This window comes from Eutrema salsugineum, unplaced genomic scaffold, assembly GCF_000478725.1.
Source record: "Eutrema salsugineum unplaced genomic scaffold, Eutsalg1_0 scaffold_1, whole genome shotgun sequence".
Taxonomy (NCBI): Eukaryota; Viridiplantae; Streptophyta; class Magnoliopsida; order Brassicales; family Brassicaceae; genus Eutrema; species Eutrema salsugineum.
This window is the reverse complement of record NW_006256909.1, coordinates 665,381-676,163: the sequence shown is the minus strand read 5'-3', so window position 1 is coordinate 676,163 and position 10,783 is coordinate 665,381. Positions and strand designations below refer to the sequence as shown.

General features: G+C 33.4%; 2 protein-coding genes across 2 annotated transcripts; both read right to left on the bottom strand.

Moving 5' to 3' along the window:
- Nucleotides 1–3,442: 3,442 nt before the first annotated feature.
- LOC18029011 (adenylyl-sulfate kinase 2, chloroplastic) lies at nt 3,443–7,023 on the bottom strand. Its single transcript, XM_006411732.2, has 7 exons — nt 6,661–7,023; nt 6,341–6,487; nt 6,069–6,218; nt 5,855–5,973; nt 5,642–5,726; nt 4,014–4,060; nt 3,443–3,928 (listed from the first exon to the last, which is right to left on the bottom strand). The coding sequence occupies exons 1-7, from the start codon at nt 6,899–6,901 to the stop codon at nt 3,827–3,829; spliced, it is 891 nt and encodes a 296-aa protein (XP_006411795.1). The 5' UTR covers nt 6,902–7,023; the 3' UTR covers nt 3,443–3,826.
- A 1,125-nt stretch (nt 7,024–8,148) lies between these two features.
- Nucleotides 8,149–10,697, bottom strand: LOC18029009 (tubulin-folding cofactor C). Its single transcript, XM_006411730.2, has 2 exons — nt 9,586–10,697; nt 8,149–8,463 (listed from the first exon to the last, which is right to left on the bottom strand). Exon 1 carries the CDS (start codon nt 10,653–10,655, stop codon nt 9,600–9,602), a length of 1,056 nt encoding a protein of 351 aa, XP_006411793.1. The 5' UTR covers nt 10,656–10,697; the 3' UTR covers nt 8,149–8,463; nt 9,586–9,599.
- Between the last annotated feature and the right edge of the window lie 86 nt (nt 10,698–10,783).

The following is a 10,783-nucleotide window of genomic DNA, read 5'->3' as shown; positions in this document are numbered from 1 at the left end:
GAACCTATAAAACATTTTAACTATTACACAAACAGAATCAAACTGAGACCTTTTTTTTGTCAACAGGAGAATTAAACTGCGACTAAAATTTCTGATTTTCTAGTTATAAATCGTAAAAACTTTTGATGTATTCATTTTTTAATGTTGTTAACTAATCATGTTAATTTTTTTTGAAACCTCTAAATCATGTTAAATTCACATACCTTTTAGATACAGTTTCTAAAACGAAAACAAATTTCATATCTTTCTTTTCTTTTTCAAAAGAAATGACTTGTATATTTCTCCTCTCTTTATGTATGTAATGATAAAAAAACTGCTTGGAAACTGTTTTTTTTTTTTTTTGTTTTAACTGTGTTTTGAGTCTTTGAGATAGTGTAAAAAATGATTATTATTTTTCTTCTAAAGTTAAACTTTAAAATGGACGAAGATTTATTGGCAAATATGAGAAAAGGCCATAATCTAGGAAATAGTTGTTATGGGTAGAGTTCACCTGCCAAAAACCCTCGTGAAAATTGGAATTAATGTGGAAAGATTCAAAGTTGTTTACTAAGTTTTTTTATTTTTTTGTTGCTTACTAACTTAGTCAGTATAATTTCGTGATTTGTAGTCCCCACAACTTGTTTCCATGTTGCGATGCCGTTTAAGGGCCGATGTCAATTTTCCTTTTTCGATTTTACTTTTTTGATAATCTTTTTGAAGGCAAACTGCAAACAAAACGTGTTTCTTCGATTATCGATAGAACAAAAAAGATGTTACACACGTAACTACCGTCATCTATTTTACACATGTACTAGAGTGATCAAAGAAATTTGGGCCAATATCTTAAAGGCGTGACGCTTATGTTTTTATTTTGTTTTTTGGAGAAAATGTGACGCTCATTTTGGATCCGTTTTAGAACATTTAAAAATGTTCATTGAAGATCAACCACGTATCTTTACTATCAAAATGATTACTAGTACGTACAAAACTAGTAATACAATCTGTTGGGGTTTTCGTGGTTAGTAATGCTGAATCTTTAAGTAATAGAAATGTACATCGACAGTACTTGACACTGATCATGAGTGGAACCGATAATCTTTATACAGTGCTGTGCGACTAGCTTTAAAGATCTAAGATAAATTTTAAAAATACATATATATTACAATGTTTTAACAATAATGATATAAAATATATTAAAAATTATACATAAATTTTAAGTTTTTTAAAAATTTCTTACATAAATATTATATATCTTTTTCTTCTATAAACAATAAATTCTTAAAAACTTAAGAAAGAATTAAACTTATAACATTGAAAAACAAAAACAGAATGCAGCTCTTAAAAACAATTATTAAAATCATTCAAATTTTAATTAGAATATAAAATTAATTAAAAATAGCTATTGTAAGCATAAGTGAGGCTTGAATAGCTGAATTCATTGCATATCAAATTAGGAGAAGACATTAGCCACTACAACATAAAATATATTTTGTATTTAAAGGCCCTAAAATTATGTATATTATCTGGAAACTTGAGACAAATACCTTTTTCAATTCACTATAAGAGCCATGCTCTGTCTTTATAATTTATATAACAGGGGCATGAAAAAAATAATATCTACAGCGAAATCCAACACTTTTTCAAATACTAGTTTTGGACACCATATTTCCTTTGACAAGTATCACACTTATCATTAAGCAACAGCGTTTTCAAGCATCCGAAGATGTAACGAAGTTCACGTAATTCATTAATTAAATTTTTTTTAGCAAGACCAGTCCAGTAAAATTCAACGATGTATTGGTCATGTTCAATTTCAAAATATTGAATATATGCTCTATTTTTATCAATTTAAATAGCAAATTAAATTAAACTATTTTAGACCCTTAATTACACAAACAACTTGTTATTTTATCAATTCTGAGCTTTAGTCAATTTCGGCATTCAAAGCTAAATTATTGACTTTTCAGATTATATTTATGCATCAAATCCTGTATAAGATTCGCTGTATCAAACACTATCGATCGCTTGACGAAATGTTTTGTTTTTCCCACAATTTTGAAGTCTAATGTCGAGACGTACGAATTGGTGTAGTTGGAAATATACTTCGGATCCTAGCACGAATTTTAAATGGTTCGATTCAATTATTTCCATGAATAATTATTTCAGGTTATTCGATTTAAAATTTAATCCAATATCCTAATGTGATTCTTTTTTTGGTGTGGAATCTTACAGTAAAAAAATAAAAAATGAATTCCGGAGAGTACTAGTACTTTACCCCATGGATGCATGAATAAAGCTAATTTGAATTATCAGTTTTTTATATAAAAAATTATAGGGGCATATATAAACTGTATGATTGTTTATATGATTAATTATATCAAATATTTTAAAATGTTATCATAGCTAGTGATGGACCAAAAAGGTTAATCGACCTAAATCACGTGGATTAGTTTGGCCATGTGCTTGCCAACAACCAAGGTAGTTATTTGTGGACACGTACGTATATGTGTATATGCATGCTGGAGGTAAATTAAATAAAAACGTGCTCCATCGGCTAAAACTCACCTGTCAAATTTCACAAATTGCACCAAATTTTATATTAAAAAAAAGTTTCGCCGAACGCTGAAATAACACCATTCTCTCACTATGCCATATATATACTAGCTCGTTCATGAATCATGATTGTTTGGTAATATTCATGGCGTAAATCTATGTCTCTCCAAACAAGATCTGAACTCGAATCCAGAACGCTGAAATCACACCATTCTCTCACTATGCCATATATATACTACATCTCCATTTTTGAGAAAAGGGTACATCGCCATTTATTTAATTTAGAACCAAAAAATTCTGCCAATTTCTGGACTTAATAAGGAGGTATAAAAATTATTTTTCCATAAGGCAGAAATAAAACCGATTAAATAATGGGGCATAAAATGATACACCACCATAGACAACATTAAAACAATGAGAATAATTTTGAAAAGATCATAATTAAGTAGCAACTGGCAACTGCCCCCCAAACCCTAGAGGCGAAGGTAGTAATTATTTGGAGTATTATCTATATGATCATAAACACTTTAAAACAGATAAAAAAAGTCTCATGATAAATTACCTATTAGTTTAACAAATCAACTTAAGTGTACATAAAAAAATTATATGCATTTTGTTAAATACTAATTTTGTAATCTTGTTATGAATCCTACGTTTCTAATGTTAATCATATTTGCTAAACGGAGATTTTTCCACACTAGATGAGCTTAATATATATTAGTAAACAAGAATCATATTTACCAACCAGAGTAATTATACAATTGTAACCTATGATGAAACTATATGAGTATATATTAGGAGTTACTATTAAACATTAGCTGAGTAAAGCTATTTTTTTAGACTAAAGCTTGGATCAAGGAGGTTCCGAATTACCAACGTAGAACAAGCTAAGGGAGTTCGAATCACATAATATTTTAAAAGGAATTTAACTAAGACAAGTAAAATACAACGAAGTGTCAATGTGTCATAGCAAAAAAAAAAAATACAACGAAGTTCATTTTATTAAAACATATTATACAACACAATCGATAACATTGGAGCAAAAGCAACTCTTTATTAACTAACTAAGTAAATGCTATTTTTAAAAAATAAAAATATTTCCCCTTCATCTGGCTTCCGAGTTTAACACAAACCAAGAACAAATGATAGCATGACGGAGCGAGACGACGTCGTAAAGGTCTCAAGCTTCCGAGGGAATGTGAGAGAGCAATCATTTAACCATTTATAAAAATTTAATTAGATTCGACGAGTTGGGGTTTTTGTTTTTTGTCTTTAAATTTTTTTCAGACTTGACTTAGCCCTCAAGGTAACCTTTGCTCTGCAGGTAAGAGATGATGTTCTCAGCCATCTGACGTGGCGAACAAGAAACGTCGTCTCCCGTGTGTTTCAGCACTACCTGTAATTTTACATCATTTATTATATTTAGAAATTCTACGTATCTAATTCTTCGATTACATTATTACGGAGACGACATGACCAACCTCGCAATTCAACGGTGCCTCGTAAGGGTCATCGATTCCGGTGAAGCCTGTATAAAGAAAAATTCAACGATTAAATATCTTTTAATACTACTATTTTAGAATCACACCTATGTATATGTTATATTGTTACCTTGTGAAAAAATCTTTGAATAATATATTAGTAAATAAGAAATTATTTTTACAAAAATAAAATCCTAATGAAATATATATAGCTAATTATGTTATACCAGACAAATATCACTAATGAAAAACTTATGTCATTTGTAACTTTTTGAATAAGTTTTGGAAGATGTAATCAGACCTACTTCGTAATAATAAGCATGTTTACTCACAAAAATTTAGGGTTTATTTGTGTGTCTATACAAGAATATTTACCGGAACATAATATTTCAGCACATAATAGTCTTAATATTAATTATATCCAGAGCCGTGCTTAATGAACAAAAAATAAGGCATTTGCCTTAGGTCCCCTTAATATTAAACAAATTTTATAGTCCCTAATTTTTGTATTTTTATTTAGTATATTGGTTGGTGTCCAAAAAAAGGAAAATTAGTATATTGGTTAATATATATTTTTGTGTTATTTTTTGTGGTTGAAAATTTATTATAAATTAATAAAAGCATTAGTACTTTATAATATTTTATAAAATAATATTTAAATCTGATTTACAACTTATTTTTTTTAGAAATAATTAGAGCAAAATGGAAATTTTTTCTTGTCATTTGCCTTATGTCCCTAATACTCTAAGCACGACACTGATTATATCAGCTCCAAAATTATCCAACAAAAATTCAAGTAGAAGTTTCAGTGCTATAGATTGTTTTTCTGACTCAAGTCAAAGGTCAACAAGTCAGAGTCAACGTTTTTGACAAGTAAAATTTGGATATATGTATATCTAGGGCTGGAATTATTATCCGGTATCCGCTATCCGATCTGGTATCCGGTTTTATCCGATCCGTAAAAACCGGATATCCGTGTAGTTCAGATCCGGATCCGGATAGTGAAATTAAGAATTCGGTTATTTCGGATACGGATCCGGATAATAGAAAATTTAGAAATCGGATATCCGTTATCCGTTATTAAGATTTTAAAAATTTTGAAATCTTTGGATATGCATTTAATTTTTTGTTTTAATTATGTTCGAAAATTGTTTTTGGTTTAACTTTTTTACACATGATTAAAATTTATATTGCATGATAATTTTCTATTTCAGATTGTGAGAGAAGAACATGAAAATAGATAATACAAGGATATGAAGATAAATTAACTTCTCTATTACTGTTTTCTCTTTTGTTATGTAAACTTTTAAACTTTGTGTTATTTGAATGCTACTTGACTGTTTTTAAATTTTTGGTATTTGTAATTTTTGCTATGATGATACATTTTAATTATATATGTTATCTCATTATAATTTTAAAAATTGAAGATTTTTTTTTAAATCAACGAAACCGGATATCCGGTCGGATATCCGTAAATATTCGGTTCAAACCGGATATTCGGTCTCCAGATATCCGGAGTTTTCGGATCCGGATCCAGATAGTAAAATTGATTATCCGTTAAATCCGGAGCCGGATCCGGATACCTTGAAAAGTCCGGATATCCGGCTCCGTTCCAGTGCTATGTATACCTTTGATTTTGCCGGCACGTGCGAGCTTGTACAAACCCTTTGGATCTCTTGACTCGCACACAGAAAGAGGAACATCCATGAAAACCTAAAACAATTTAAACGTTCGTAATATTACTTTTTAGCATCTATATATACGTACGAATTATAAAATGAAATAAACGTAAAATCGAATCGGACTACAAAGTAAGTATAACGTTATAATAAATAAGGTACCTCAACGAAATCGCCATCCGGTAACAACGACCGGCAAGCATCCCTGTCTCTCCGGTAAGGAGAAATCAAACTTGCTATACAAATAACGCCCACGTCAGCAAACAGCTTAGCCACCTCACCTGAAAATATTCAAGATCGCTGATCATTAATCACTACTTAACCAGCTAAACATTATTAGTTACTTATTTGTAATATTTGATGGAATTTATTGTACCGATCCTGCGTATGTTTTCGGTACGGTCGTCTGCTTTGAAAGTGAGGTCGCGGTTAAGGCCGTGACGGACATTGTCGCCGTCGAGTGTGTAAGTAAGTTTGCCTCTTTCGAACAATGCTTTACTTAGAGCACAAGCAACAGTGCTTTTACCTAAATAATTAAGAAGGGAACACATAACCGTGAGTTAGTTTTACCGCAAAACACGATACACAAAGTGTTGCTTTTTTTGATTTTTGGTAAACAGAGGAAGAAGAATTGTGTTCTTTAGAAACCTGAACCGCTGAGACCAGTGATCCAAATGACACAACCCTTTTGTTGAAGAAGTTGTTGTCGATCGCATCTGCAAATGGAACTCTCGTGCCACACGATGTTATCTGGTTTCTCTTCTCCGTTGATTCTCTTCTCTTTTAGATTCAACTCTGACCACAACAGAAATAAAGATTCCAAATTTTCAGAAGCGATCAGATATTCAGATCACGGAAAAAAATGTTTTTTTTTTTTTGTTGCCTTTTGTTAATTTCACGAAAGATTGTTGAATTGTGAAGGATCAGCCATACGAAGAAACAGAGAGAAACAGGGGAAGATGGAGAACCTGAAAGGGCGGGAAAATCGGCGGTGAGGGAAGCTTGAGCAGAAACATTGACGGCGGAGATTGGATGATGAAAAGAAGCAGAATTCGACAATAGTTTTGGGTTATCCGCCACATTCGACGACGACGCCGGCAGCCTGAGGAAACCGTCGCTTAAAGGTCGTCGCTGAGAATCGCCGCCGAGACCTGGAAGAGAACAGAAAATCGACGGTCGCGATGCTCTGATCACAGCTAATCCTTCCATTGAATCTGTTGTCTGTTAAGAAAATCACAGAGCCCAGACGGTTCTTGGGGGGTTGACCAATCAAAATGTACGAATCAATCTGCTCTTACGTATATAAAACGAGATTGAATATTTGAAAATATATAGAGAGAGGAAAGGACAGAGGAAGAAAACTGGTGAGAAGACGAGTAATGGTACCAACAATATATTCCTCCACTAAAAACACATGACCATATTCCATCATCAAAACCCACCCCTCATTTTTGTAAAAAAAAAAAAAGCTCCAAAATTGACATTCAACATTTACTAATCATTTTAGCAAACGGAAAAAAATAATTGTACTAATCAGGGAAAAATTACTCGAACTAACTAATTAGTAAAAAAATAATATATATAATATTTTTTTATATAAAAAATAGTGGTTTAGGTATGTGTGCATGGGTCACTGTTGGAGGCCAATCTTTTGGGAAATGATTACATGACTTTTTTCCATCTACCAACCTACCAATGCCCATTCATAAACCATGTGATTTATATAAGCTTAAACTATTTATCATATTGCTTTTATTATTATCTTCCCCCTACTATGTTTATTATTAGAATTTTTTTTTTCTTCAAATAAATTTGCTTGACTGTATATATGAAGTTAGACTTAAGAAAATATATAGAGTACTAAAATCATATTCAACAGTGTCCAATTGCAGTACTTGTTTGTATTAGGTTTTATAATGTTGTTCTTAACAGTCAACAGTCAAAGGAGGCGGTTCCATCCTCGCTATGAGCTTTCCACATTTGGGCTCCTAATATTTATATTAGGCCTCTTCATTTTTGTAGCCAATAGTACCCAGGCCCAACTATTGCTGTAACATATCCAAAAGAGTAGAGAATTATGAGAGACTTTTGTTTCATGATGTTCTGCGGCAGAGTATGACTGTGATTCAAGTCCAGAACTATTTGAAGTTTGTGTTATTTTGCGTTGCGACACCTTGGTATAATTCGTCTTTCTCTCGATGCGAAATACATTTTTTCAAGAAACAAGTCGATTCAAAATACAAAAATCCCAATATTATTAATATATAACTTAGATTTGCATTATCGTTTTTAGGAACAAATCTATTGACATTATAATAATAAAATATTTAATTTATTTCTTTATTTTACTTACGAATTTATATCACCAATTAACTATATAACAGACCTATTAGATCTCAACAAAATCCTTCAACGCAAAAACATAAAAAAACACACAACTACTTCAGATAAAAAATGAATAAAATCAGATATTTAGATGTTGTTAGTACCATCACAATGATTTTGTTGTTGGTCATTGCAGGTTAATCTTCTGTCTTCTTTTCCCTTTTTTTTGGGAGATCTAATCATTACAGGTTGGACAAGCATTATATTTATGGGGATTTACACATTAATTTTTTTAACTAATCTTTATTATTTGCAGAACAAGCAAATGCGGTATCTGTTGATGGCCCCTGTTTTGGACCGTGCACTGACACTTGCTGGTGGACTTGCCAAATTCATGGTTTTACAGAGTATGATTGTGCAGCTTTTAGACACCAGTCGGGTTGTTGCTGCAAAACACCAAAAAAGCATATATTTGAAGAATCTGCTCAATTGAACAACTAAACCTCTTTTGACATAGCTTTCAATTTGTATGATCACTAATAAGAATTCCAAATATAATAGATTGTGTCAAGAAGCTATAAAATTATGAAGCAAGCTAAACGTGTTATGGGTAATGGATGTAGTGATCACGTAGCTCACACTGGTTAATATTACCAAATGAACTTTTGATATAAGAAAACAACCAACATTCTACTGATTCTGAGCTAATATTCTCCAATGATTCAAGCGATGATGTCAAACGCAATCAAATAAAACATAAATTAACAGGATATTTAACTTAGATTTGCAGGTACGATTTAGACAGCAAATCTATTAACATTACTATCAACAAATATAAATGATTTAGTTTCCTTTTCCTACCAATTTACCAGGTGATAAATTTCTGTCAAATTTTCAAGAAATCCTTTATTTTAATTATGAATACATATAAGATAACAAAATCCATCAACACCTGGCACATACAGCTAAAAAAAAAAATACAGACAACTACTTCAGAAAAAAATGGATAAGATCAGATCTTTTGTTGTTGTTAGTACCATCGCAATAATTTTGTTGTTGCTGCAATACACCAAAGGAGCAAATCTTTGAACAATCTGATCGGTTTAACAACCTAAACCTCTTTGTGTGACATAGTTTTCCAATTTGTATGATCACTAATAACAACTCCAACTATAATAAATTGTGTTAAGAAGTTATAACAGATCCCCGTTTCTTCATTTCACGTATCATGAAGCAAGCTAAAACGTGTTCTGAGTGAATATAATGTTTGAGGTAATAACAGGCGAGAAGAATGGAATTAGTGGCCAGTTTACGAGATGAACGTTGATTTATAAAATATATTAGACAATGCTGTTTTGGTTCTTCATCGCCATGAATGTGATACAAGAAAACAAGCAACATTCTACTGATTCTGAGCTAATATTCTCCAATGATTCCAGCGATGAAGTCAAACACAATCAAAAATCTAATCTCAATTTAATACACAGACACTTGTTCCTTTAAAAAAACTGCTTCTTTTAAGAGATAGTCTCGCATAAATGACTCAAGCTTGAAGTAGTAATTGGTACCTGATGATCTCTGATCAAGAATCTCCATCATCGCCGGATATAGAAACCGGATAAAGCCTTTCTTCTTCCGGCAAAACGGACCAGTTAGGCGACTGTACGGCTCTCAGCCACAAGAAATCATCCACATTGGCCCAGCTCTTCGTCTCCTCCTCCAAACCCGCCTTCTTCAAGTCTTCCTCGATCCCTGAGTAATCCAAGCTATAAGGCGCGAATCTGACACCATTGCTGTCTTCGATTATGGGACGGCTTCTTACCCTCAGGTAGAAATCACTCTTTTTTGCGCAATGGATCCTGATCTGATGCGAGGCCAGCACAAGAACACAATCTTCTACGTCGTCGATCAGAATCGAACCAATCACTGGACCAGTGTAGACATTGCAGCTCTTCAATCGGTGAAGGAAGAGAGCGTTGACAGTTCCGGTCAATTCTACTCGACAGGAATCGAGATCCGACAGTGTGAATTCTCCGATGGACGAGCCTTTGAAGCTTTTCACCAGAGTCTCTTTGTGTTTGTTCCTGAATCCCGGAGAATCGCGCACGGGAACTTTCGGGAGTGAGACGAAATCGGGTTTCTTGATCTCGGGGGGTTTGGATTCCGGCTTTGTAGAAGACGATTTGGTCTTGAAAGAGAATTTCTTCTTTGGGACTAACTCGCTGGAGAGGCTATCGAGACTCTGTTTGAGATCAGATACAACTTTGAGAGAGGATCGAACCTCGTAGGAGGGAAGGAAATAAGAGTTCTCGGCGAGAAGCTTCTCGAGATTGGCAATCACTAATGAGATCTCAGCGAGATCCGATTTGAGCTTGGAAGAATCTGCGGAGGAGGAGGCGAGTCGTGACTCGACGATTCGAGACTCGATGGACCGCTTGGAATCGGCGAATCGGGCGAGGAACGAGGAGGTCGATTCGAGAGTGGAAGACGAAGAAGACGAGGAAGAGTCAGGTGAATCGGATTTTCGAGCTTGGTGGCGAGCAGAGAGGCGTTCGAGCATGTCATGGTGCTTCTTCTGCAATGCCGAATCTAGGGTTCCGGTAGCGAACGCTTGGTGGCTCGGATCGTCGTCTTCCATATCGTTTACATTACAGTTACACCATTGTTGGCTTGCGACAAATCGAAATTGGGAGCAGGAGTACAACGAAACGGTGTCGTTCCTCTTAATCAATTGAAAATGATAAAAATAGAGTTTGATATTGCAAT

Bases quoted from the DNA above. Each gene is read 5' to 3' on its own strand.
- LOC18029009 (XM_006411730.2), bottom strand. From the start codon at position 10,655: ATGGAAGACGACGATCCGAGCCACCAAGCGTTCGCTACCGGAACCCTA.
- LOC18029011 (XM_006411732.2), bottom strand. From the start codon at position 6,901: ATGGAAGGATTAGCTGTGATCAGAGCATCGCGACCGTCGATTTTCTGT. The intron at 6,488-6,660 runs GTTCTCCATCTT...TGTTGTGGTCAG, and splicing joins CGATTTTCCCGCCCTTTCAG to AGTTGAATCTAAAAGAGAAG. The intron at 3,929-4,013 runs GTTGGTCATGTC...GTAAAATTACAG, and splicing joins AGGCACCGTTGAATTGCGAG to GTAGTGCTGAAACACACGGG.